General features: G+C 61.4%; 1 protein-coding gene across 3 annotated transcripts in view; it reads right to left on the bottom strand.

Annotated features, from left to right (window-relative positions):
* Positions 1–25,581, bottom strand: part of PACS2 (phosphofurin acidic cluster sorting protein 2) — a 57,703-nt gene extending 32,122 nt beyond the window's left edge. For all 3 annotated transcript variants that reach the window (XM_031454478.2, XM_031454480.2, XM_031454483.2), the window contains exon 1: positions 25,436–25,581. In XM_031454478.2, coding sequence (XP_031310338.1) covers positions 25,436–25,554 — 119 coding nt within the window. In that variant the 5' untranslated portion in view covers positions 25,555–25,581. The remainder of the gene's footprint in view (positions 1–25,435) is intronic.
* Between the last annotated feature and the right edge of the window lie 2,297 nt (positions 25,582–27,878).

The following is a 27,878-nucleotide window of genomic DNA, read 5'->3' as shown; positions in this document are numbered from 1 at the left end:
CCAAGCCCGCCCGTGACACGCCCACCTGGAGATGCCACCCGGCCACAGGTGGAAACCCAGCGCTCCCACGTTGGGGGGGGCCTTGCTCACACACCGTGTTCTCCTCCCTCTGGCAGCGTCTGCTCAAAGCAGGAGTGACGGAAGGGCCACGCTCCACACCTAGCCCAGAGGAACGGCGTTCGGGTCTGTCTTCTGAGACAGAGGAAAACGTTAGAGAGCGATGCCACAAACCCACCTACCCACAGACAAGAGTTAACAAAATCTCCACGCGACTGCAGATCTTTTGAAAGAAATCAGGCCACCAGAACTGCAGAAACTTGCTGTGTGCTCCCCCATGGCCCTCCCCACTTTCCCTCTGAAGGGAGGAGGGGTCTTCTGCCAGGAGACTGCCAGCCGTCCCCAGGCTCTGGCCTCCAGCCCCCCCCCATGCTGGCTGGGTGCCAGCCTTGGGGTCGTCCTGTCTAGGGCAGCTGGGCCAGGCCAGCGAGCAGCCCGGCGGCGGAACCCAAGCAGAGGCCATGTGTATCATCCTCTGGGCGGCAAGCCCTTGCTTGTTGCCTCCCTACTGGATGCAATGGCAGGACCCAGGCAGCCACCTTGGATGCAGGGGTGGAAGCCATGGCCTGAGGATGGCAGACTGCCCAGGCAACCCTGGGCCACTGAGACCTGGGCCATCACAGGAGGCAGCATCGCTCAGGTGGCTCTGCAGTCCTGGCTCCCTGCTACAGAGCCGTCGGCTGTGCCCTAGACCTCCAGGCATGTCCCACGTTCACTCTGTACGTGTGCACGTGGCAGAGCACGTCCTTCTGTCCTCAGGCTGCGGTGCCCTTGCAACCTGCTCTTCCCATCCCACCTCTGATTTTAGAGCCATAAACGCTGGGCCACATCATTAATGTGCGTCCCCCTGCCTGCTGTGTACGCAATGACTTTGTGAGGACACGATTTCTCCCTCCCCGCAGTGGCTGTTCAGGCTGCTCCCAGTAACCTGGGACACTGGCCGCGTCCTCACAGCTCCGTGTGACAGCCATGCAGGCATCCGCTCCTGAGTGGGGTGCTGGGGCCCGGGGTTGTCAAACTGTCCTCCCAAGCTGTGGGGTTAAAGTGCACTCCTGCTGGGCGTGGGGCAGGGTGAGGGTGATTCCCACATGCTCCCGGTGTCCATGTCCCCAGGCTGCCACGACCAACACCACAGACTGGGCGGCTCAGACACAGGCATCGTCCTCTCACAGTTCTGGGGCTGGACGTCCGGGGTCAGGGCGCCTGTGGGGTTGGTTTCCTCCGGTCACAGGAGAAGGGTCTGCTCAGGCCGCCCTCTCACTGCCTCTTCAGGAGGCCTTGCCCTCACACGCGCACTTTCCCCCTGTGCGCACACACCTTTCTCTGGACACATGCACTTCCCCCTGTGCACACACACTTTTCTACGGCACACACACTACACACTTTCCCCTGTGCGTGCACACTTTCCCAGGCACGTGCACTTTCCCTGGTGCGTGGGCACCCAGCGTCTCCCCGCGCATCCAGGTTGCCTCTTACCAGGACACCAGGACAATGGATTAGGACCTTCTGAGGGGCCTCTAAAAGCCCCGTCTCCAAACACAGTCACTTCCCCACGTACTGGGGGAGTTAGGAATCTGGCGTGTGAATTTGGGGAGGACGCCCCTATCCCCCAAATCCTCAACAACACTCCAAACGAGCAGAACTGTTAGCTCTGGGGGCCTGGCACGCGAGAGGCTCGCTGCACTGCTACGCGGGACCACCCCGACCACAGGGCGGGCTGTGCAGCCTTTCGGGTGCTCGTGGGGCGCCTGGGCACCGCCTTCGCCCACTGCTCTACTGCCCTGACATCGTCTCACCGTCCGGGGATTCTCCACTTGCTTGGATGTGATCACTGACTTACGTACGCTCCGGATGCCAGCTCCTCACTGCAGGCTGTCAGGCGGATGGGTTTCTAAAACACGTTTGCATGATTAAACATGCCTTGTGATTTACATCTCCCGGATACTGTCATCTTTAATTCCATAGCCCTACTCCCAATTTTCTTTGTCCTCTTTTCACACTGAGGTCATCGATCCACTTGGAGCTGTTGTGTGTATGGTGTGAGGCAGGACCTGTTATTATGCGGATGTCCACTTGTCCCCAAACCGCTTCTGCAAGAGCACACCCTTCCCTCTTGGGGAAGGAGGCCATCTGTAGGGTGCTGTGGTCGTGTGTGTTCCTGTCCTCTGTGCTCCGCAGGCCAGTCTGCCTGCGCTTTTGACAAGTGCATATTGTTTTAATCAGTATAGCTTATTCAAGTAAGTATGTATCTGCTAAAGAAAATACTCCTTTAACCAAACACACGTCATTTTTCCTTAAAGTTGCTTGTCTATTTCATATAAACTTCATAATGTGTTTGCCAAGTTCAATTCCTACGTGGAATTTTATGAAATTGAATTGCATTTAGGGAGAACTGACATCTTTAGGTCATTACTGAGTCTCGGCACCTCCTTACTCAGGGGTTTTATGTCCTTGAATAAGTGGTTAGACGTTTCCCCTGTGAAAGTCTTTAAAACCTTTTGTCCAATTTATTCCCTGACAGGCTGTTGTTCTTGTTTTTGAGCTGACTGCTGCACGTGTTTCAACACTGTCAGTTCTGTGTGTTGATCTTCTATCAGTCAACCTTCCAGAACTCTCATTGGCTCTAACAACTTGTACACTCTCTTACATTGTCCATTTGAACAATAATGCCTTCTGCAAACAGCAATTTTATTTCTTTCAACCCAATCCTATCTGCTTTTCATGTCTTGTTGCATTGTCCAGGACCTCAACAATAGTGTTAGATACCTTTCTTCTTGATCTAAAGGTAAACTGCTCGTGTTTAAGAATGATGTGTGTATCGTAGCACAGTCCGGTAAACTTTCTGCAGTGATGGAAATGTCCTACAGCCGCACTGTCTAATTGGTGGCCAGTAGCCAGTAGCCAGCACCTGAAACATGGCTGGTGCAACTTCAGAAGTGAATTACGCATTTTAATGAGTGAATGGATTTTATCAATAGCCAAATGTAGGCTACCATATAGGATAGTGCAGGCCTGTAGATTTTTAGTAGGTATCCTATAATAGGTTAAAGTTCCTCCTTATTGCTATACTCCTAAGAATGTCTCTTAAATTTCATCAAGTGCTTTTTCTGCATATATCATGTGATTTTTCTCCTTCACTCTGTGAATGTGAAAAAATGATAAATACTCTGATGTTAAATCACCCACACATTCCTGAGATAATTCCTACTTCATGATGTAGTTTTGCCATTTTATGCCGTGTAGGGCTTGTTTTTAATTGAAGTATAGTTGACTTACAATGTTGTGTTAGTTTCTGATATAGAGTACAGTGATTCATTTTATATATATTTACACGTATGTATAGTTCACATTCTTTTTCCCTAGAGGTTATTAATGATGCTGAATGTAGTTCCTTGCTGTTTATCTATTTTATTTACAGTAGTTAGGATCTGCTAATCCCAAACTCCTGATTGACGCCCACCCCTCCCCTTTGGTGACACAAATCCGTAGGGGCTTCTGGCCGGCATTCGTTTAGGGTTTCCCCGTCTACGTTCACGAGGTTGCCCCACTCCTGCGCTGCCCCTAGGAGTTTCCATGACTCTGCCCCCCTCATAAAGTGAACGGCTTTGGCTCTTTTCTAACCTCTTTTCAACCTCTGGAACACTTCATGTGAGACAGGGCTTATTTCTTGAAGATTCATGAAATTCGCAAATAAAACCACCTGGTACTTTGGGGGGAGAGAGGAGGTTTTAATGTAATTGGTCTCTACACTATTTTCTATTTTACTAAGTAAGTTCCTAAGTAATTAATGTTTCCTGCTAGAAAAGCACTATATTTTTCACACTTATTGGCAATCTTGTTTGTAGTGTTCTTGGACTTTAGACCATTTCAGCCCAAAAGTTGTTATGTTGTGCTTTCCCTTCGTCTCTTGATCACTTTTGCCAAAGTTTGCTACATTATTATTAGTCTTTCAAGCAGTTGACTTGTGGCTTTTATTAATGTTTAATATTGTTTTCTATTTCATTAAGTTTCACTCTTTATTAGCTCCATTCCTCCATTTTTTCTTTTAAATTTGTTTGTTCTTTATGTAGCTGGAGCTGAATGCTCCCCTGACTGCAAGCTCAGTCTCGCATTCTCCAACACCTGCATATAAAACAAGGAGTTTCAGTATTCAGATCGACATCCACACATCACACCAATGTCGGGCTTTTGACTGCACATGGCAGTCCACCATCTTACTGACAGGGTCCCCACTGCCCAAGGAGGGGAGTCCCAGGGCCTCCGCTGAGGGCTCTCATCTCACAAAACCACGTGACAGATGTGCTCCTGAGGCCCCAAGCCAGCCCCAGTCACCCTCTTGGCTCCATCCTGGTCCCTTCTTATCCAAATGAGTCCCCCCCCACCCCGGGATTTCCATTCATCTGTGCAGGCGTGGATGTACATCTAAGAACTGTTTCTGCTTCGTCCTTCCGTGTTTGATGGTCTTTTCGAAGCAGCTGGTCTTGGTCTGTGTAAGGGGTGGTGGACGGTACAACCTCCCTTTTCTGCAGCATCTGAATCAGCTGCTTCGCCAACAGGTCCTCCTCTTGGGGTAGGGAGGAGCCGCTACGACAAGGGGATTGTCTTAAAGACAAGCTCCCAGGAGATGGTGCCAAGCCTCTGCCCCTGGATCTCCGCTTTCCGGACAACACCTGGTGCTGTGGCTCCCATGTGTCCTCAGGTCAGTGGGCCCTACAGAGCGCGTGGCACCGATGGGATGGGGCACCTGGGCCGCTACGTGGTGCCCACCCTACCCAGAAGGCAGGCAGGCGTCCTGGGGCTGGTTCTTACCTGGCCCAGGGCTGCTGGAGGGAGAAGGTCTGGCCTGGGTGCTGGACAGAGGCTGGAGGAGGAGGAGGTGCCAGCAGGGTCAGAGGGGAGAGTGGGGTGGGAGGTGCAGGGATGCAAGGAGAGAGAGGAAGAGGAAGGAAGGGGGGAGAAGGCACCTCGGGGAGGCGAACTTTGAGGGTTGGACACATTCTCTCTGGAGCTGACCAGACAGATGGACTCGCAGAGGGAGGCCCAGGTGCCTGGGCCTCGTGGGGCAGAGGTCAAGTTGAGCATGGGGTCAGGGTTGGGTGGATGGACTCCGGGCCCTGGTACTCTGGGACAGAGGCTGGCAGGGGACAGTGACAGGAAGATGAGCAGAGCCCCTGGGAGTGGGAGGGGGCAGCAGGGACCTCTCCTCAGGACCACTCAACACGGCCTACCCAGGCTGGACCACACACCGCCTGGGGAGTGGGACCAAGGGGCTCCGCTGTGGGGCCAGGGAAGGTGTCCTGGGGAGGGGGTGAGCTGAGGCGGGGGCAATGCTGGCCCCCCAGGGCAAAGACACCCAGGGAGGAGGGGGCACCATACCTATATGCCTGGTTTTTGTAAGTTATGAAATAAGTAACATTTCAGAGTTCATGGAAACCTGGTTCCGCAGACATTTTTATACACACAGGCCCGCAGGGCTTTCCCATTCGGACAGGAATGTCCTGTGGTTAACACTCCCGGGGGGCTGAAGGAGGCCAGTTCTGCCAGCGCTTCCCAAACCACCTCACAGCAGGGGAGGAGGCTGAGGTCCCCCAGGGCCCACTCCCCCTTCCTGCCCAGGAAACCTGACCAGCACCTGCACCCCGTCCCAGAACGGAGACCTCTGCCCGCCCACCTTCAGAACCTTGGTTCCAAGCGGTGTGAGGGCAGGACCTCCTGGGGAGGGGCAGAGGCTGGAAACAGCACAAAGCAGCAGTCTTCTCTTTGGAAGACTAACAGCCCTGCACTTCCCGAGTGTGTGATGCAAACCAGACTCGGGAGCCTGGGGCCCTGCTGCCCTGGGGGGCACATGCTGGGTGGGTGGCCCAGGGAGCATCGGTGGCCCAGCGGAGCAGGGTGGGTGCCTCCTTTAAACCAAACTCCCGGAGCCTGGGTTTCATTCAGCCACGGAAAGGCACCTCGCAGGTGGCTGGAGGAGACAGGTTCCCTGAGGACGGGGTCTGAGAGGAACACCACCGGTTCCCTGGGGCCCCAGGCAGGTGAGGTGCGGAGGAAGGGCAGTCCCCCCCAGGGGCTCAGCTGGTCTTGGGGTTTGGAGACCCCTCCCCACCTGAGCAGGACCCCAGGCAGACTGGCCCCTAGAGCCCCTCCCTGGGTGTCCACCTGGAGTCCAGCCATCACCACAAGGGCCAGCGCTGGTTAACCCTGTGGCTTCTAGTTTTAACTGCTCCCCACCTGGTCAGAGTGTTAACTGCTAGAGCCTTATTTTGGGGAACAGTTTGGCAACGTCTACTTCTCTCTTCTTATTGTGGTAAAGTGTATGTCATGTAATATTTACCATTTTCAAGTGACCAGCTCAGCATTGCTAAGCACATTCACATGGCTGTGCAGCCACCACCACCACCAGCCACAGAGCTCTTTCCATCTTGCGAAACTGAAGCTCAGTCCCCATCAAACACCCCCAGCCCCTGGCAACTGCCGTCCTGCTTTCTGTCTCTATGAATCTGCCTGATCTAGGGACCTTGTATGAGGGGGTCACAGAGGCTCTGTCCTTTGGAGACTGGCCCGTTCACTCAGCACAGCGTCCTCATGGTCCAAAACACTCTAGCCTGTGTCGGGGGCCCTTCCTTTTCAAGGCTGACAGACACTCCACCGTGAAACATACATGCTTGCCTATCCATCCACTGTCAGTGACACCAGGCTGCCTCCCCATCTCAGCTGTGGGGAACTGCACTGCTGTGAGCACGGGGCTGTGAATGTCTCTCTGAGACCCTGCTTTCACTTCCCTTGGGATGGAGCCCCCGACGTGGGACTGCTGGGCCACAGGACAACTCTACCGAGGGCTCAGTTTTAACTTCAGGTGTGTTCTGGTATGAGGGTTTCTCCCTCTACAGGCCCCCAACCCTAAGAGGAGAGCAGGACTGTCTGACCCACTGCCCAGGGCCCACCCAGGGTGTGGCGTCACTCGCTCCCTCAGGACAGGAGAGACAGGATCCGCCAAGAGGAAAGACGTCTGGAAGAGGGGCAGTATGCCTAGGCCTGAGCAGGGGAGGGAGGGCGCGCGCGGGCACGGCCTCACCGCTCCACACGGCCTCGGGGGGGGACCTCGGGGCCACCCTGCGGACTGCGTGGACAGCCGCAGGGCTGAGGGCAGTGGGAGGGCGGCCGGCGGGGGGGGGGGGGCCTCCCTGAAGCACTTGCAGTGTCTCTCATGGGGATGCTGGGGCGCCCGCACAGGGGCCCCCAACACTCGCATCTTTTCCTCCGCTCTTGGGGGGCATTCGGCTCCCTGTGCCAAGCCTCCGGTGCCAGCCCTCAAGTTTGGCTCCCACGAACTCTCACCGTCCCGGAATGTTCTTTCACCAGAGCCTCCGTCCCTACTTTGTGGGCGCAAGGCTGTGCCTTTGCTGGGTTCTGCCCCCAGCTCACTACCACGCTGCCCGACCCGGACTCCGGCGTCAGTTTGCACCCAGAGCAGCGACAAGGAAGCCACCAGGCTACTCCCTCCACCCCAGGCATCCGTGCCTCTGTCCTCCAGAGAGTCTGAGGCCAGGCCTGTCCTTGGCTTTCCCTGCCACGGACCCAACCCGGTGGTCCTGGGCTCCACCCGGTCCGCCTCCCAGGTCTCTGGCCACTCCTGGTCTTACTTGGCTTCAGAAGGGGCGGAGCGCCATCCTCCTGCAAGACCGCCACACCCGCCCCCTTCGCTCCTCCTGCCGTGTCCGCTCTGAAGGGAAAGCTCCAGCCCAACGCGCAGTTCCTCCCAGAGCACGGCCAGCGTCCTCCCGACCACCCAGGGGCCGGCCCCCGGCCCTCCCGCTCCTGGCTCTGCCCATTTCCTGGAAACACCCTGGCCTCCTCTCCACCGGACCAGCACCCCAGGAGGGCCCCAGGCCCCTGGGGCTTAGTCAGCTGCGCCGTGATCCTGAGCGGTCCCGCGGCTGCCAGTGGTGTGGAGGTGCCTTGCTGGCAGAGCCCAGTGACTGTCCCTGTCCAGCCTCCTGCACTCCCAGCACAGCACCCAGCTGGCCCCGGGCCTGGCTCCGACCCACTGACCACCGTGAGCACGCGGGCTGCCTTGCTGCCACCTCAGCACTCAGGCCGGTCCCCGTCCCCCTTGCTCCCTCCTCACTGCCAGCACCCAGGCTGGGCTCACTTGTCTCCCTAAGTGGGGTGAGTTCATGAGGGTGGGACCGGGCCCAGGGCCTACAGTGCCGTGCAGCCCCAGTCCTCGAGAAAGGGGCCGGAAGGGAGGCACAAGACCCCAACACGACAGCTCCCCCAGCTCCGCGAGGCACTAGCTCTCCCCGAGGCGGGAAAGGCGTGTGGCACCACGCACACGCTGAGCCGAACATCAGATGCAGGAAAAGAGCCACGATGCCCGGGGCTGACAAAGGACTGGTGTCTCAGCACAAAGGGGCGACTCACAGAAGCACAGACCCACGGCCCGCGTCCATCTCGGGTGCAGAACCTTCCAGGCCAGGCAGCTCTCTCTGCCGCCGGCCGCCCTCTGCTTGGCCCCGGCTCTCACGCTGAGAAGCTCCAGCTCTACAGAAACTTCTGGCAAGCGCTGTGACCACCCCCACCAAGTAGGGACGCCGCCCCGTGTGCGCCCAGGGGTCTTGGGCCACCCAGCTGGGGCACCAGGGCCCTCAGCCCCAGGGCAGCATCACCGCGAGGGAGGGCCTGTCTCTCCAGGAGCCCCCACACGGCTGCCCCCTGCCGCCCGCAGAACCCCACGCCCGTCATCACAGGCGGCCTCCCTGCTGTCGGCAGTGCAGGGTCCAGGCGCGCCACACCTGCCCGCCTGCCTGGTTGCTCTCCTTGGATCTAGAACCCTCCCTGCCCCTTTTCTTAAAACTTTTCTTTACTGCGGTACAACACGCATGACGTAAAACCGACCGTCCGAGCCATTCTCCAGCACACAAGCCCGCGGCACCTGGTGCACCCAGGGTGCCAAACAAGCCAACACCGCCTCTCGTTCCAGGGCAGCCTTGTCGCCCCGCAGAGAAGCCCCCGCCCCTGACTGCCACCCCGCCCCCTCCCCAGCCCTGGCAGCCACGAGCCTGCTCTCTGTGGACCCGTCTGGTCTGACGTTCGTGCGGGGCAAGGGAGTCACTCCGCTGCTGGGCAGCGTGCCCCGGGCTGGCCCACCCGCGGGGTCGGGGCGGCCGCCGTAAACGTGCACGTGCAAGCGGGGCTCCAGCCCCTGTGCCACTTTGTCTCAGTGATCTTCTGACCCTGTGGTGACTCTGTGTCTGGCCTTTTGAGGGACTGCAGACCGCTTTCTGGAGAGGCTGCCCCACTGCATACCCCACCAGCAACACTCGCCTCGCGGCCCAGAGCAGATGCCAAGGACCACTGCAGCTCACAGCCTGCGAAGGGTGAGGAGAGCTGTCATGGGTTTCTGAAAAATGCCCCAATGCCCGGGATGGGCCTCGGAATAGGACCCTGACTCCCACCGTGCTCCAGGCACCCAGGATGCCACGTGTGGGGCTGTTTCTGTGGCCCCAACACGCTGACTGTGTGTCCTGTGGGAGGGAGAACCAAGGGGCCCTTTGTCTCCAGGAGCTGACCTCTCTGTACAGTCGCGTGCCTGCCCTCGTGGGCGCTGGGGCGCTGTGATGGCAGGTGACCAGGCAGCCCCCACCCCGGCCTGCCTCCTGGGGTTGGCTGGCCCAGGAGCAGGACCTGGTGCAGGCAGGGGAAGGCCACACGCAGCGCCCCACCCCGCCCAGCTCCAGGTCCACGCAGCTGGGCCACGGCACGGCTTAGGCGCAAAGCTGGGCCATGCGGAGCTCTGCACAGCAGCGGGCGGCCCAACACACTTGCTGTAAAAATGATCCAGCCTTGGTGCCTGTGAGCCAAGCAGCTCTCAGGAGCAAAGCCTATCCAAGGCCAAGACCTCTAGTTCCACTCGCACCTGTGCCCTGGCCCCCTTTCTCCGGCGGCCTGGGGCAGCTGCCAGCTCTCACCGGCCCAGCTCAGCTTTCGCTGGTGTCCGAGCCTTATCTGGACACGGCTGCTTCCTGCTAATCAGGAGAGAAGGTCAGAGGCAGTGTCTCTGGCAGCCGGTGGGGCTGGAACAGCCCTGCAGGAAGCAAAGGACAGGCAGGCACTTCAGCACCAAGGCCGGGACCCCCGGGAGGGGTGGAGGCCACCTTCCTGCTGCAACAGAGGCCCCCCGCCAGGGGACCAGGGCACAGGGAGGAGGGGCAAAGGAGCCAGCCTCTCAGAGGCGGCAGTGGGCCTTGGGAGCCAGGGCCAGCATGGCCACGGGCATGGAGCAGCTGGCTGGTGGGTGGGCCTGGCCGAGCACGGGTACCCAGTAGAGGCCATGTCGGCCCAGACACCTGCAGAGAGCACCGTGCGTCTGTGGCGGGGAGGGACCCAAGGGGGTTGTGTGGACAACACTGGGGTGCACGCACAGCCTCAGCATGGGGCCTGGGACCAGCGAGCTCCAGCTAGCCAGCAATGGGGCGCATACACATGGGGTCATCAGCCATCGCGGGACCTGGGCCTAGCCAAGAGGACACCCGTCCTCGGGCTGGCCAGGCCTGTGTCCTCCGCCCTGCTGACCCAGAGGCCCCAGGCATGCGGGCACACCTCATCAGCTGCTGGAGGGGAGCCCCACGTTGTCCCGGCAGGAAGGGGCCCCTGCCCGGCACTTTCCTGTGGGTGAGGCTCCTCTCTGGCGGGGGCGGCACAGGCCAGCATGGGGAGGGCGGGGGCAGAGGACGGCCACTGGCCGTAGGCAGCAAGGACACTGGGCTGAGGGCAGTCCCATGTGGCCCTGCTGTAGGTGGGAGGCTGTGGGCTGGGTGACTCACAGCCAGGACAGCAGGGCCCCAGCTGGCCGTGAGCCCTGGGGTCTGCCTGGACAGTGCAGGCCACGGCCTTCCTTTGGCTTCTCTGCCAGAATCTACTGTCTTCTACTGCACACCTGCCTTCCCATGGGGCAGGGGGCAGAGGTCAGGGGTGTGGAGGGTGAAGGCACACTGGGGGGTGGCCCTGGAAGGAGGCACCTGTTCCCAGCTCCTGTAACATTCAGCTTTCCCAGGGGCTCAGCTAGCATGCCCTGACCTCACCCCTGGCCTGGCTGGGCTCAGCCAGGTCCCCAGGCCACTCTGGCAAGGAGCCAGAGCCTTCTCTCTGGGAAACCCGAACCCCCAGTCCAGGCAGCAAAGATCAAGGACAGGCTCCCGCGAGGGCCAGGAGGAGCGGGGCCCCCGGCTGACACGCAGGGCCCTCGTGGGCAGGCTCGCAGGAGGGACAGAATCGGCTCCTGCTGGGCGAGAGGCGTGGCTGTTGGGGGGTGTTGGGCGGCTCTAGGTCATCAGACGTCGAGGGGTGGAGGGGTCCAGAGCAGCTGGAGCTGGTGGGGAGCAGGGCAGGGTCCGCACGTCTCTCTGGCGTCTTACAGCTAGGGGTCACAAGGACCCCGACCCGGCTCCCAGGCCCGGAGCCCCCGCCCAGCACACAGCGCTGCAGGCCCCACTGCACACAGGCTCCGCTGGCCTCAGGTCCATGCAGGGGAGGACGTGCCCACGGGGCCTGGGGAGGGGATGGAGGGCAGCAGGTATGTGCACCCTGGAAGACCTATGAGGGGAGAGACGCATGTGTACTGTACCCTTGAAAGCACCGGGGAGACGGCAGGAGCCACAGACTACTGATCCCCCAAATTCGTACGTCAAAGCCCTAAGCCCCAATGTGATGTTATTAGAAAGAAAAACTTGAGGAGGTGATTGGGTCATGAGGGTGGAGCCTCACGAATGGGATAAGTGCCCTGATAAAAGGGACCCCGGAGAGCTCCCTGGCCTCACCCACCACATGAGGTCCCCGCAGGGAGACGTCATGTAAGAACCAGGAAGACGGCCCTCATCAGACACGGGGTTGGGGCCCCACGGCCGCCAGAGCTGAGACAGGGCGAGGGGGTGCGGGCCTGTCTCGGAGGACTTCTCAGCTAGGAGTCAAGGCCCCTCCCCTCTGGGGGGGTCACGGGTGGGGCCTGAGGGGCAGAAGGACAGAGTTCTCATCCAGCAGAAGGCTGAGCCCTTGGAATGCGTACCCAGGGTCTGGGCCCCCAGCAGGGCCCCTGGACTGCTGGGCTGCACCTCCACCCCTCCCTGCCCCTAGGCTCCCCACACAGAGGCCCCCCCCAACCCAGGGAGCCCGGGAGGTGCTGGAGGCCAACAGCCATGGCAATCCCACACCAGGCTGCTGGGGCAGAGCCCACTGGGCAGCGTGCTGCCCTCACTCCCACCTGCAGCCGCCACTGGCCAGCAGAGGGTAGGCACCAGCAGCCTGGGCTCCATTCAGGGGTTCCCATGTGCCCTGGGGGCCCTGCTGCACAGGTCACCCTCAGACAGCCCGCCTGCTGACACCCACGATACAGGGAACCCCGCACACCAGTGCCAAGGATGTGTGGGCAGTCATGGGACTGCTAGGTGTCCGAGGGGCTGCACGTGTGGCCCACCCACGGAGCTGAGTGTGGTCCTTCCCAAGCGGAGCCCCTCAGTGTGACACCCTGCACTGGACACAGCAGAGCCTGGAGCCGAGGAGGGGGCCCGACATCTAACCAGACCCCAGTGGGGATTCTTCCAGACGAGCAGACACGGTGCTCACACCGGGCAGACACTGCATCCTGAGGAGGAGGACAAAGAAAAAACACATCTGAACAGCCAGAGAACACACCACCCGCGGAGGAACCGCCGGCAGGCTTATTGCAAAACCACCAGAGGCCTGGGGACAGACTCTGCCCCGGCCCCTCGGTCCCCAGGGTGTGAGGGACGGGCCATAGAGGACTGAGAAGGGGGCGCCCGGGTGGGGGCATGGGGGCGGGCAGGGGCACATGAGGAGGGGCGGAGCTGGAGGCTGGGGGGTGCAGAGCCCTGCACGAGGCCCCCACTTTCTCAGGAAGGCGGGAGGGATGCCAGCTTCCCTTCAATGCCAGGAAACCTCACTTTTTCAGTAAATGGTAACAAATGACCTAGAAAACAGGTTTCCTGGAGGGAGTGAAAGAAAACTTCCAAGGAATAAATGACCAAAAATGACAAAGGACAAGCATAGCGGAGAAAAGACGACAGAGTGAGCACGGTACACCATCCGGCGCCGACACGCGGAGGCGCCCGTGTGGGTCTCCAGCCGCTACTCCTCCGCACCAGAAGGCAGACGGCACGCGGGCGCGGGGACGCCTGCGCGCAAGGAGTGGGGGATGTGCTTGAGGAAAACGCGGGATTCGGGTAAAGGTGACAAATGACCAAAGGGCTTGTCACCAGGAAGTGGAACCATGGCAGCCCCGCCCCTCTGGGATCAACCGGAAAGTAGAAACGCTGTGACCCAGCTGGGTGGTGACCTGGAGGCACCAGCGGCCACCCTGGGCTGCGGGTCCACAGAGAGATGGTGTGCCCAGCAGGCCAGGGCGAGTCACAGAGGCTGCACGGCAGGACCCCTCCATCCCGATGCCCCGCCATCTACGTGGCCTCAGCTGGAGCAGATACCCCTCTAAAGTGGAATCCCAGGAACCCCATGGCCCTCCTCTTACCCCAGACAGAGCCAGCCCCAGTTCCCATCTCAGCTGACAGCCTGTGGGCGCCCCCGCCCCACCTGGGTCCCACCCTGCTCAGATCTCCACCCAGACCACCGCCCATCTTTCAGCCTGCCACCTCCAGTGGCAGATCCACCTGTCAGCCCACCCAGCCCCCACCTGGGACCCCTCTCCCACACTCTGGCTTCACTTGGGGCATCTGAGATGCTGGCCACAGCCCCAAAGAACTCCTGGCATCAACTGTTCACCCAGGTCCACTTCTTGGGCCGACACCTCACGTGCCCTCCCACCCCTGCTCCATTGCTGCTCTGCTGAGAAGCAGGTGATTTGAGGAGAGCTGTTTCTCGCACCAGCCAGCACGCAGCCACCCGCTCCTCCTGGTGCACCCCCGCCACACGGCACACAGATGCTGACCCCGAGCCCCTCTGGCTGCTGCAGCTCCCCCTCTCCCAGACAGCCACCCACCCACCCTCTCCATCCCTGTCTCTCTCGACCACACCCGCCAGGCTCTGCCTCCACTCAAGAAACTCCGGCGCAGTCCCGAGGCAGGATCCGCGTGCACGACACACCCCGTCCATGCAGCTAGCCCTCCTGGAAACACGGGGTCTCAGGCCCCTGGCCAACTGGGACATTCTATCCTTAGGGGGCCAGGGAGCCCCAGCTCCCAGGGCTCGACCCTCTTCTCAACCCACACCACTGCACTCTGTACGGGCAGGTGCTCGGCTATGGTGGGGCTGTCACCACACAGGGGGCAGTGTCACACCAAGGTCAGCCCAGTGGTCAGGGGCACCAGCCCCCGGGCTCAGCCACTTCCCACCACGGGCACAGTGCTTACTCCTGGGGGCCCCACTTCCCAGGCGCAAAGCTGCCACTGTGTCCGTTTAGGTGGGTCCTGTCTCACAGCCTGTTCTCCGTGGAGGAGCCCCGAGACCCCAAGAGGCAAGGAGGCAGAGTTGATGCCAGTGGAGCCTCTCCTCCCAGGGCAATGATACCGTGGACACTCGCTCCGAGTTCTGGCCCTGTCTGGAGTCAGTCTTCTCGTGTGGACAAGGCATCAGGTGCGCCTGCTCGTCAGGGTGAGCTCCTCATGGACCTGCAGGCTCACTTCTGATGAGGGTGCGCCAGACCCTGCCGGTCACAGAAGATGCGGGGATGGAGAGAACGCTGCAGGCGAGCACCCCAGCTGTGCCCGAGCACAGCACTGCCTGGACCTCGCCCAGCCACGGGGAGAAGCCCTCTGAGAGGTTTCAGGCTCTGAGCAGACTAGAAGGCTCTGGCCACTTCCCTAACCCCTCAGTGGTGCCACCCCCACCCACTGCGAGGATGCTCGGGCCCCTGGGCCCCTGACACCCTACACTGCAGAGACCCAGCCAGGGGTCCGAACACCCTGGACTCTCCCAGGGCCCTTGGAAGCCCGGCGTCCCCTCCTCAACCGTCAGCCAACCTGGTCCCCAGGACGTCCAGGTAGCAGGTGCCAGGGAGCACATTTGGAATGTCGACGGAAATGCCAAGCCAGTCACAGGCACGTGAGAGAGGCAAAGAGGGGTGAGGATGGGGCCATGTGGAAAGGGGCTGCAGCCCGCCAGCGGTGCCCAGGCCCCTGCCAACCACAAGCGCACCTCCCCGGAGGCCTTCGTCGAGCACCCAGCTCCACAGCCGCCCCCTCCGCAAACCCAGCACACGGCGTCACGGCCGCTGGCCTGGGGAAGGGGTGCGGGTCTGCCTGGAGAGGCCTTCCGGGACGGCATGGAGCCAGCCACATGCTGGAGGACAGTGAACCCGACGCCCTTTCTCTCTTGGTTGGTAACACGTGAAAACGGGGCTGCCAGGCTGCCTCTCTCTGAGAAAGACCTCCTCCTCACTCTCGCCTTGGGGGTGGCGGGAAAGACGCCCCAGCAGGAAGGAGCTCCCAAGGGACTGTCTTCTGCTCGGTCTACCCAGACACGCCTTCTTTTACTCCTAGCACAAAAAGCTTAATTGGAAATCCGACTTGTTACCCACTGAGCCCTCATTTAGGGGAGCTGCTTTCCGTGGGCAGGCGCTGGGCTGAAGTCTACGCAGCCGTCCACCCTCTCCTCCAGCCCGTGCTCGCCGCCCAGGAAGCTTCATATAGGATGGTGGCACTGGGCTCCTATTTTGGGTACAGAGCAGGCTCCACGCCCCGAGAGCAGCGGCTGGTGCAGCGGCTGTCCCATCCCCGCGGGCCTCTGTGGTGGGGCCGAGGGATGGAATGTCGGCCAATGCTGAGCCAGGCCCCAAGGCCCCCCCCCCCCGGTGGGGGGTGGTTTCTAGCAGGCGTCATTGCTTTTCTCGAGGGATTGGTTCTCCAGGAGGCCAACAAGAGCGGGGGAGACAGGCGTGGTGTCCTCTCCGCGGGTCAGGGAAAGGGCTGAGTGTCCTGGCCGCACGGGGCCTCCCTGCAGACTTCCTCCCCCTCCCCGGGGAGGCTGGGGGCCCCCTGTCTGTGCCAGACTTCTCCCTGAGAACGAGCATCATCATCGCCCCCAAGCCAGTGAGTCTTCCTGTGCCAGGCTCGCATCTGCTGACGACACAGACCTGGGCCACTCCAGTAGGGCCCCAGGGGCTCAGTCGCCAGTGGTCCTGTCCCCTGCCCAGGTTACTAACGAACAAATGTCTGAAACCTTCGAGGACCTGCCAGAACCAAGGCCCACAGGCAGGTGCTGGTGCTGGTGGGGAGTGGGACAGACACCCCAGACGGCTGAGGCCTCAGTGTCCCACAGGACCCCAGCTCTGCTCCGGCACAAACCCAGGACTCCACGCTCAAGGCACTATCAGCCGGAGGAGCCGGGACCCTGTGCCCCTCAGCATCATAGCGCAGGCCCACTGCCCCCAGACCCCAGGGGCATCCTGGGTTGGTGCTGACCGGCCCCGATGCCCACCCCTCCTGCCACCTCAAGCTTTCACTGCCAGGCCGCCAGCCTTTCCTGTGCCCTCTCCTCTGGGAAGTCCCCTTCTTCGCCCTCCCGCCCAAGAGCTCTTCTGAGTGGGGCCCCAAGCCCGCCCCCCGGCCCCGCCCTCACACGTCTCTCTGGGGTCAGGGCAGGCCTACCCTGCAGCCCCAGGTCGGTTTTCACTCTCAAAGCAGACGCGGCCCACAAATTCATCACAGAGTCCACCAGTGCCCTGTCGCTGCGCTGGACAATCTGCAAACACACTCCAGGCCCAGCTCATCTCCTCCCAGAGCCGGGCCACCAGGAAGGCACACCAACACGGGGCACAGTGACACTGTCATTCTCTGCTAGCTTCCACTTAAAGCAGAGTGAGTGTCGGAGCCCAAGCTGGAATCCAGAGAGCCAGAGTGCGGGCAGCCAGGGTGGGGCTGGAGTCACTCAGCACCCCCAAAGGGACCCTGAACAGGGCCAGTGGCAGTGTCCTGGCCACAGGGTCACTCACAAGAGCTCAGAACCCAGGACAGGGCCTTACAGCCAGAGTTCACACTGCCCTCCCACCCAGCGCACCCAGCTTAGAGGCACAGGGAACACGGGACCCACCCCCACTCCTCTGCTGGGCCCCACCCCAGGGCGCCTGCAGGGACTGCCCCCGCCCCGCCCCTCAGCGGCCAGGATGCCCACCCCCAGTGCGACGTGGGCTTGGAGACGCACTGTGTCCACTCCCAGGTGGCAGGAGCCAGCCCCACGCGAGTCTCGACACTCCCAGGCAGGGGGAGAGCCCCCTGCCTGGGTTCAGCAGCAGGGACAGCGGCACTGGCTGCCGGGAGCCGCAGTGTGGTGACGCCATTCTCCAGGCTGGGGGACACCTGCACGGAGCCGTCCCTCACGCCACAGCACCTGGGGCCTGGGAATGCAAGCTGTGCCAGAAAAGCTCATCCAACTCTCTTACATCTAAAAACAGGGCGGTCCTACCTAATCGCGGTCCCGTGAAAGCAGCAGCATCAGTGCCCCCGGCAAGGCCGGCCGCAGGCCTGAGCTGGGAAACAGGGTTCAAGCTCAGTGAAAGATGCCAGAGCCCAATGCCCCTCCCCGAGGGTCTGCCCACTGGGGCATCACCCAGTCCCCACGGGGACCATGTGCGCCCTACCAGGTCAAGTGAGCCAGGGCAGAGGCTCCCAGCACCAAGAAGGAGGCACACGGCCCAGGCAGGGGACGTGGGGCATGGGCAGACGGAACCCAGGTCTGAGCAGAAAGCAGGGCCTCCGAGGGTCTCACCACTGGCCTGGCCCAGGCAGGAAGTGCACGGCCAACCCCTCCAATAGGGCTCAGCCTTCGTGGGGGCAGAGGGTGCAGTGAGACAGAGCCTGAGCCCACACTGCTCACCTCCCACCCACGGTGTGTGTGCTGCGCTGCACCTGCGGGGGGTGGGGGCAAGGGGGGCAGATAGCTGCACGGACACCAGAGACGGGGCCCGCTGATGGCCAGAGCACGAGACAGAGCAAGACCCAGCCCATCTGCCGGCGGAGGAGAGGCCAGGCCAGACTCTTAGCCCACCCAAATCTGTCCGGAAGACTGGGAGGGCGGAACCCCACTGCACGTTGACCTGAGCCCCTCCCACAATCACCACCTGTCCTGGCCCTTCCACTGTCCCGTCATCGGGACAAAGGTGCCTGGGGCCAGGCCACCAGATGTCTCCCAGGACCTATCCTGGCCCAGCCATGCAGGAGACCCTAGGCTACGACCCTGACCTCCAAGGGGCGGACTACCAGGCCTGCAGAGCTGGGCACTGAGGGTCCACCGCCGCTGAGAGGGGCTCCTGCAGAGCCTGGCTTCTCAGCCCACAAAGCGCAGAACACTGGGCACCGCCTCCCTCCAGCGGCAGGCGGGCAGTGCGGGGCTGGAGACACTTGTGGATGGAAAGGGCTGGACTAGAAACTCTGTCCTCCAGGACGGGGATGTCCTCGCTACGCATCACAGCCTTTTGCAAAGTCCTCCTTGGCTGAGGACGCACCCGTGACAACCCGCCTCCAGGGCAGCAGGGAGCCCAGCTGCTAAATAGGCTCACAGGCTATTTTTAGGGCAACTGCCAGTGCCCCATCTAGCCACCACCGAGCAACCAGCACAGGCAGCTGGGAGGGGCCGGCTGCTCATGAACCCTCCACCCTCTGCATCCTGGAGTCCAAAATACTCAGCGCCAGCAGCAGCGACAACTGTGAGCCGATCTCTAACGAGACCCGAAGCGCAGGGGCCGTCTGAGACGTCTGACGGGACTCAAGCCATGCGGCAGGAGGGCATGCTGGACTGGGCGGCCAGGGTGGAGCTGCGGCGCCAGCCCACATGGTGTTGGGGTGCTCCCCACCCTGCCATTCTCTTCCCACCTGCCCCTGAACACCCCATCTCTGCGAGGGGTCATTCTGGCCAAGCCCTGTGATGCCTGGACTTCCAAAGGAGCCTCGAGATCAGACTTGCTGCCTCCACACGCCCACCACAGGGCAGAAAGACTCCTGTCATTTCTCCAGACCGGCCCCCCCCCGCACCCACCTGCACGCAGACGCCCCCCTCCTCATCTGACTCCCCGGGAGGAAGCGGGGGGCCTCGTTTTGCAGCCCAGGCCCCAGGAAGAGAGAAGCAGGCAGCGGAGCAACTCGGGGGCCCTCCTAGCCGTCCGCAGGCCACTAAGCACCAAGTGAGGCGGCACCTGCCGCCTCCTTCCACACAAGAGCCAGCTCAGGAAGACAGGGTGCTCATGGCACGAGCCCACGGAGCTCTGGGCACCTGGAGACCCGTCCAGGTGTCGTCCAGGTGTGCGCTGGGGCTCCACGCCGCCCAAGCGGCCAGGCCTCCCCAGAGACGCCCCGCCCCCAGGCCTGGACGGCCGAGGTCGGAGTCATCAGCCTCTCCCTCGATGCAGCCCTCATCCCGCAGAAGGAGCCCACTCTCAAAGCCCTGCACCAGCTTCCCAGCCCACCTCCCCCTGTGCACACGTCCAGCCCACCGCCCAACCAGCACTGCTCCCGAACACACACCTGCAAAACGGAGGAGTGACCTCCCAGTGCTCCCGAGCACAGCGTCCTGCTCGACACCAGGCCTGCCGCCAAGCAGCTGCCCCACAGACCCTCCTGAAGGCTGGGGTGCAGTGGGCCGTGGACAGAAGCAGAAAGGAAGGCTGTGAACTGGCCCTCGGTCCGTCTCCGCAGACACCAGAGGGAAGGGCGACCGCACATCCAGTAGTGTTCTGGCCAAGAGGAGGCAGATGGGGCAGAGGCCCCACCTGAAGAGAAAATGCCCGAGAACTTTCTGGAACTAATGAGAATCATCAACCCACCAAGTCAGAGAGTCCAGTGACCCCCACTCGGGCCCAAGAAGAGCAACCACACCTGCACGCAGCCGGGGGTCGGGGGTCGGGGGTCGGGGGCGGTGCTGTGCCACCTCCGGCGGGAGGTCAGGCCTCCCACCAGCCGCGTGTGACACAGGAAGGCCTCCCCGTAGCAGAGCCAAGCGCCAGGTCAGGGCAGGTGCCGCCAGGCTCCACAACCCGCAGGACAACCTCCAGGCCCAGGGCAGACGTTTTCAGATCCGCTGAAAGAATGGTTACCTGCAGACCCTCAGTAAAAGGAACCTAGAGGTGAGCTTTCAGACAGAAAGAGGGGGGACGATGCCAAGTCCTGAGACGCGAGAAGAATGAAGAAATACAGTGAGGAGCTCGAGGTTAACCAAGTATTAACAACACAAAGCAGTAACAGGAGCCCCACACAGGCTTAAAATGCAGACAGACAAACTCACTAAGCCAGGTCAGCTGAGCACGGAGGGGCTGCGGCAGAACGACGCGCTCTCGGGTCCCGAGTCGCTCAGGAGAAGCACAGCGAGGCCCGCAGCGCGAGAGCGCGCACCAGTTACCCGGCGACCCCCGGCCAGTGACACGGCAACCAGCGCCAAAGGGGTGGGGGAGATGGAGGAAGAAAGAAAGTCAACGCACAGTAAAGGAAGACAAAAGAGAGGAGTAAACGTGAACAGTGTAGGGACAGCAATCAGCACAGACACAGGGCGGCGGCCGTGGCCCGGCGGCAGTAACTCGCACAAACGACAGTGGCCGAATGCCTGTTTGAAAACAGAGCTTGTCAGACAGAATGAACGAGCTCCAGCCCACGCCGAACAGCCGAAGATGCAGCTGGAGTGTGAGGACATGGGGGAGCTTAAAGAAGAAAGGTGGGGAGAGCTGTGGTGGGCAGTCTCCAAGAGGAAGCCGGGACGGAGAGCCACGCTGCTGTCAGACCCGCCGTGGCCCAGAGCAGACAGGCCCACCGCCGCTGCGCTGCCCTAGTGCCCGGGGGAGGAGGCAGACCTGAGCCCGCGGACAGCGCGCCGCCGCCAGCCAGGCCCGCACTCCTCCTCGGCGCAGACGGAGCGCATCCCGGCCCTGACTTCAGACCCAGCCACGGAGCCAGGTCCGAAGAGCTGCGAGGACCCCGCGTCGCCCTGACTCGCCACCTTCTCTGACGGCAGCACAACCGAGTTAGAGTAACGGGAAAAAGGGAAGAAATGGATTCCACAACCGAAAAATAACGAGGGAAAAACTCCATGTTTGGATATCAAGAAACTCTGAAATATCCCATACGTTTAAGAAAAAATAACAGAAATTTTTCAAAACATGTTGAACTGAACAATTCTACATTTAATAACAGCTTGGGAAATGCAGCTGAAGCGTTACTGACTCCGCAGCTATAAAGTCTTACGTGAGAGAAAAGAAGGAAGAAAAATAATGAGCTATGCATCCCTCTAAAGAAATTAGAACAAGAACAGCAAAGTACAGCTAAGCAGCATGAATAGAAGGAAATAAAGATAAGGACGAATATTCATTCTCAAAAAATGGACAGACCACTGGTGAGACAGGTCAGAGCGCGGCTGTCCACCTGCACAAATGCTCAACGTAAAGCATTAGAACGGGACAGCTCTACAGCTCCCACAGATCTAAAAAAAAAAGAATACGAGGAACAACTTTATGCCAATAAACTTGAAAAGCTGGACAAAATGGACAAATTCCCCAAAAATTGTATTTCCAAAACTAACTCAAGGTGGCGGAAGTGTCCTACAACCATGAAGGACATTGAATCAGAAGGCAGGTGTACCTCCCCCAAAGGGACTCGGAGTTCAGGTCACTGTGCAGGTGATTTCTCCCAAACAGCCAAGGAACGAACAGCCCCAGTTTCACACACACAACGCCGTGGAAGAGCTCATTCCACAGGGTGTCTTGGCACCAAAATTTGATTAGGGCAGCAGCTGAGCAGATTTCAGACCCTAGACAGAGATGCAAAGTCCTAAACAAAACCTTAACCTAGACCTACCAGTGTACAGGAGGGTAACAGGGCAAGACCACGCTGGAACGTTTCCAAGAGTGAAAGGTTTAACTCTGGATGGTCCCTTGGTGTCACTGACTGCACCAGCGATTACAAGGAGAAGGACCACGGCAAGCTCTTAGGTTCTGGTGACGTCCAGCATCCATGCACAGAACAGACAGACTGACACCCGAAGGAGAAATCTCACACGACCATGAGAATGGCTACACGTAAACGTGGCAGGGATTGCTGGCAGCCACAGGACGGGCCGCACGTCAGAAAGCTGGCAGCTTCTTGCAGAGCGGACACCCCCCCCCCCACGAACAGATCGCTCGTTCCTGAAGAGAAGTGGACACATGGCCCCCAAGCCCCGAACCCAGATGGCCACGGCAGCTCTGAACACATCAGCCCCGGACGCCCACCAACGGCAGGTTCGAAGCTCAGGTGTACGGTCTGTTCCTAAAACAGACACCCTGCAACAGGAGACGGAATCACGGGTCGCCGCGGGTGGCGCCCAGAGCACACAGCTGCCAGGACCCACGCGACCAGCCGAGGACCCTTCCGCAAGCAGGACCCAGACCTCCACGACCTCCCTCTTTGGGCAGAGGACGTGGACAGGCAGTGGCAGAAGGGTGTTAGTGAGCAATGGCAGGTGCAGAGGTGTCCGAGCTCACAAAGCCCACAAACCTCAAAGGGAAGAGGAATCAAGCAGGAAGAGCAAGGGTCCAAAGTAACCAGACCCACTGAAGTCCGGGGGTCGGGGCACAGGAGGCCGATCCGGGAATGCCAGCAGAGGGACACGGACCAGAGGCCGCCGCGATGGGGCGGTCACCAGGCAGTGGCGCTGTCTGGAACCGATCCCTCTAGGACGTCCAGGAAACGGAGGCCTGCCTCCTCATGTCAGCCCTGCGGGCCTGGCTGGAGTTCCCGGGAAGAGCTCAGGGCTCTCCCGCCACCACGGAAAGGAGAGACCAGGAAACAAGACTGAGGCCAAAGCCAGTATCCTCGGGAGGCACCGCAGCCTTCCCCAAGACAGGCAAAACACGCATATCATCAGAAGAGGGCAGTTTCAATACAGCCAGCCAAGAAAGGGTTACCGTCTCCCAAAAGCTGCTGAGAGTCCAGTAGGGGGACAAACAAAGGAGAAAAAATTTCGGCAAAAGAGATGAACAGGAATTTGGCTTACGAGGAAGTACAAGTGGCCTGTGTTAGTAATCAGAGAAATTCAAATTAAAACCACAATACCATTTCACACCCACCGAGCTGGCAACAGTTGGAAGTCAGGCTGTGCTGCCGAGAAGCGGGGGCGGTGGGCACGCGGGGGGTGGGGGTGGGGTCCGGCTGGCAGGAGCACCCTGGGAACCCTCCTGGTAGTAAGCCGCCCTAGCAGCACAGCAGGGGCTCCCGATGACCGGAGACGCCCGCAGAGGAGGCTCGAGAACGCCCACAGGGCACGTCCGGCCCAAACCTGGAAGCAGCCACAGGTCCCCTGACAGAGCAGAGACTCGAGCTGTTGCCTTACAGGGGCCACCACACATCAGCTCCATGCCGCTCAGAAATGCACGGACTGGGCAAGAGTGAGCTGTGCAGACCAACGAAGAGTGGGGTCCCTTTTACGTAGTCTCCAAACAAGCAGAACAAACAACAGCCCGGAGGCAGAGCAGGGACCGTGCCGGGGAGGGGGGCTGCACCGGGACAGGTAGGTGGCATTCGTATAACCGCTCGCTGTTCTGTTTGTTCTACCCTGAAGCTCTTCACCCACCCCACACCCACAGAACCGCCAACACCCAGTACTGTCCAGCCCAGCCCCTGACATCCTGCCCCACGTCCTCCCCATCACACCAGAGTGGACTTCCTAGACCAGCTCTATGGGGGGGCTTGCAGGACCCCTCAGTGCATCCCCCACCTGCGGGCCACTTCCTCCAATGAAAGTTTCGGTGGAGCCTCTGGGGGGCACTGGCCAGGAGGGGCAAGAGTGCCCTCAAGGAGCAAAGTGAGAGGGCAGCCAGCCCAAGAGGTCCGGGGTGGGGGTGGGGATGACGCCGGGGGGAACAGACAGGAGGAGCATGGGGGTGTCCAGGATGACCCTTGGCTATGGGGACCGACACTGGGCCAAGTGCCCAGACGGGAAGGGGAGAGGAACCAGGCCTGGGGAGGGGTTTCTGAGCTCCCCTCAAGGCCCGGGCTTCCCGAGAAGAGGCAAGCAGGTGGGTCTGAAGTCCTCGGCCCCAAACCCTGGCCAATGCTGACCCTCAGGTCTCAGGTGGACACTGCATCCTCGGGGAGGCCCCAGCCATGTCTGGGAGCACCCACCCACTCCACTCGGCACAGCCAACACCCTGAGCTGCCAGCCCTGCGCTCCGGGAGGGCAGACCCTGGAGCCCCTACCACCGGCTCACACACCTGTTGAAGGAGCAGGGCAGACGATGCAGGAACCCCTGTCCACTTCCTCTGGTCCCACCAGTAGGTCTCCCCAGGGACAGCTCCTCCTTGTAGCCCACCTGCAGCCCTCCCGGCCCCGCGACTATCCCAGAACCAGGCCCCGGGGTGAGTCTCTCACCCTCAACCTCAGAGCTTCCTGAGCAGGGACCACTGAGTCAGGAAGAAACCTGCAGAGCTTAAAGCTGGCAGGAGAGACAGGGAGCCTGCTGGTCTGGGTAGAGTCAGGATGGCCACAGCACGGCCTGGGGGTGAACCTGGTCCAGCTGTCACCACTGGGGACTGAGCGCTTCCCCACCAAATGGAGAAGGCAGTGACTTTTGCGGTGCCAAAATTAACAGCATGAAGCAAAGAGCAGTGTTTATGTACAAGGAAGTCCCTAAATTACAAAGCACGGTGCCAGCAGGTAAAGGGTGGCCACCCCGCCAGCAGGGCAGCAGGGGCAGAGCCAGTCCCTCAAAAGGAGGAAGGATGAAGGCGCACAATCACGGTCCCAGGTCCCAGACTTGTGTGTCCTCTGGGCACTGCGTGCCCTGAGAGCGACTCCAGGCCGCTCCAGCTTGGAAGCATGGCCGCACGCGAAAGGAGGTCTATGGAACCGGCGGAGAGAGGAGACACTAAGTCATCCCCACCGGCACCGCATCGGTAGGCAGGTGCAACGATGCCAGCTGGGAGCCAACCAGGTGAGCAGCTGGGACAGCCTCGGGGGACCGCGGGGCCTGAGAAACCCGGCGCGATTCTTCCGCTGCACGGGACGCGGAGCTCAGGGACCATCCTCGCCTCAGGGGCTGCTCGCAGGGAAGGCGCGTGCCCAAAGTGAGGCGCAAAGGTGACGGCCGGGGTGGGGGCCCCGAGTGGACTGTCCCGAGTGGGGATCCCGGAGTGGACGGCTCGGGCGCAGGCCCCGGGTGGGGGGGCCTGGGGTGGATGGTCCCCGATGGGGGTCCCACGGTGAACGGTCCCGGGTGGGGATCCTGGAATGGACGGTCCCGGGTGGACTGTCCTAGCTGGGGGCCCCGGGTGCAGGTCCCGGGGTGGGCGGTCCCGGGTACAGGCCCCGACGGGGGCCCGGGCGCGAGGTCCCCGGTGGCCGATCCCGGGTGGCCGGCAGGTGCGCGAGGGAACAAAGCGGCGGGCGGGCGGCGGCGTACCTGGGCACGCAGCTGGGGCTGGAGCCGTCCACTTCCCAGGTGGCGAACAGGTTCATGGGCACCGGCGTGTTGAGCGCGGCGGGCGGGCCGGCCAGGCCCAGGCGGCCCCGCTCGGCCATGGCGCCGGCCCCGCCGCTCCCTCGGCGGCCTGGGCTGCGGCCGGGCCGCGGACGCGCGGCGGGCGGGCGGGCGGGCCGGGCGCGCGGAGGGCGGCGGCGCGGTCACATGGCTGCCGGGCGGCGGGGACGGCCGGGCCGGCGTCGGACAGGCCCGCGGGCGGTGACCAAGCTGCGGCCGCCCCGCCCCGCCCCGCCCGCGCGCGCCCCCGCTGCGCGCTCCCTTCTCCGACCGCGCCGCCGCCGCCGATTGGCTGGGCGTGCGTGCGCTCGCCTCCTCGGTCCCAATCGCGGACCGCGGTGCGCTCACCGGAAGTGAGGTTCGCGCGCCCCCTCCCGCGGGGGCCGGGGGAGGTGTCCCCGCCCGCGGCCCCCGGGAGCGCGCGTCTGCGCCTGCGCACAGGCCCCGCCCCGCGTGCCGCGCCCCGCCCCCTGGGAGGGGCTGGAAGGGGCTGGGAGAGACCCCTAGGGTCCGCCTGCCGCCCAACGCCCCGCGAGATCCCCAGGGAGCACTTATTGTCCCCCTGCGTCTGCCGGGACTCTGCGCGTCCCCGGCATCCCGGTATCCTGCGCATCCTCCGAGTCTCCTCCCGTCCGCGCACTCCCCGTGTCCCCAGGCGCCGTCCTGTCCCCTGCAGTCCCCTGTGTCCCCCGCTCCGACCCCTAGACCAACGGGCCTTCGCGCCTCTCATGTCCCCCGGAGCCTCGCCCGCCACTTGAACGCTCCTTGTCCCACCACGGTCTCCTTGTACCCTTCCCTGCACCGATTCCCTTGGCAGACCGCCGGATGGGGCGTGAAGCAGGAGGACCAGGGTCGCGGGCGGCACAGCCCCCTTGCCCCCTGCCCCCAAGGGGTTCCCGCCTGCGGACCCACTGGGGTGCCCCGAAGGCTCACTGTGGAGGTTGGTCCTCCACAAATCCCCTCTGGAGTGTCCTCTTTCTGCCTGAGCTTCCTTATTATCCAGCAATGCCCTTTCTGCGGTTTGTACACATGACAATGGACAAGAAGTCTGGGGTCAATGGTGGTTCCCGGCCGTGGGGCTGCACAGTGAACTTGGGGACCCAGGCCAGGAGGAGGCAATGACCAGAGCTACCTGCCCGCTGGACTCACAGGGCAGGGAGGGTCTGAAAAGACCCTAGGAAAGAACATCTAGGTTTGGGGCGCAAGGAGGGGTCCCCTCCCCCTATCCTTTAGGCGGTGGTTCTGGTCAGTCACCAGATCTGCTGTTGAGGGTTAGGAGAAGCTTTTCTGGCATCTCTTCTGTTTCTTCGTAGCCACAGTATTCACAGTTGCTTTTCTCTCTGGTTCCTGTCTGGGTCTTGTTGTCTGTTGAAACAAGCCCAGCCCAGGCAAGCCCACTTTCTCTCCCCGCCCCCTCTTGGAGTTTACCATCCCAGCATCCCTGTTAGCCCTTTCTCCTGCACAAGACCCCAAGCGGGCTCCCTCCTTTGTAAGAGCTTGGCCTCCAGCTATGCCTCCCTATCTGGAGCTGCAAACAGCTGTGGCTGCTTAAAGCCAGGGTGGCACTTTGGAGAGAACAAGAGAATCTGTGTTCCCCACATGTTCCTGCTCCTTTGGGTGGTACAGCTGAAAGCCACACGGGGCTGTCTGTCCTCCGCCAGCTGGCTGGGTATTGTCTTACATGGCCGCCCCTGCCAGGCAGAGTGCCTGTGGGTCTCAAACCTATGAGATGGGGCGGGGGATGTTCAGAGAGTGGCTGGCAGCCCCTGGGAGGACAGGCGCCCACTGACCTCAGCACTTGGCGTGCTGTGGTGCCGGACGGCGAGAGCTGCAGTGCCCAGAAGAATGGGCCACCCTACACTTTGTGTCTCTGTGCACCGGCCTCACCCAGGAGAGGAGTATACCGGGGGGGTCAGGTGAGGAAATGTGGGGTGACTAAGCTGTGCGCAAGGGGGCTCAACACCAGCTGCCCTCCACAGTAGAGCTGAATCTCTCCTCTGTACCCAGCACCACTGTGAGCCCTTCATGACGTCCCACCCCCATTGTACAGATGGGGAAACTGAGGTTATGCAGCTACTAAGGAGAGGAGCCAGGGTGTGGGCCCACACAGTCCAGCCTGGAGCTGCCCTGATAACCACTACAGTGCTAATGTTTAACTCCTTCTGTGAGGCAGGGGGGCGGGGACTGGAAACACCCTGTGTGCACTGTACCTGTGACTCTGTTTACATGTGTTTGTTTTTTAATGTGGGACCATATAGACACCAAAATGTTAGTGGTGGAGAGTCAGAGGGGACAGGTACCACTTTGGTGATCAGAGTCCTATTTTGGCCAGAGCCTGTTACAGACGTTGCCACCATCTGTATTT

The sequence above is a fragment of the Camelus dromedarius genome, chromosome 5 (genome assembly GCF_036321535.1).
Source record: "Camelus dromedarius isolate mCamDro1 chromosome 5, mCamDro1.pat, whole genome shotgun sequence".
Lineage (NCBI taxonomy): Eukaryota > Metazoa > Chordata > Mammalia > Artiodactyla > Camelidae > Camelus > Camelus dromedarius.
The sequence above is the reverse complement of the archived record's forward strand: the minus strand, read 5'-3'. Positions and strand labels throughout refer to the sequence as shown.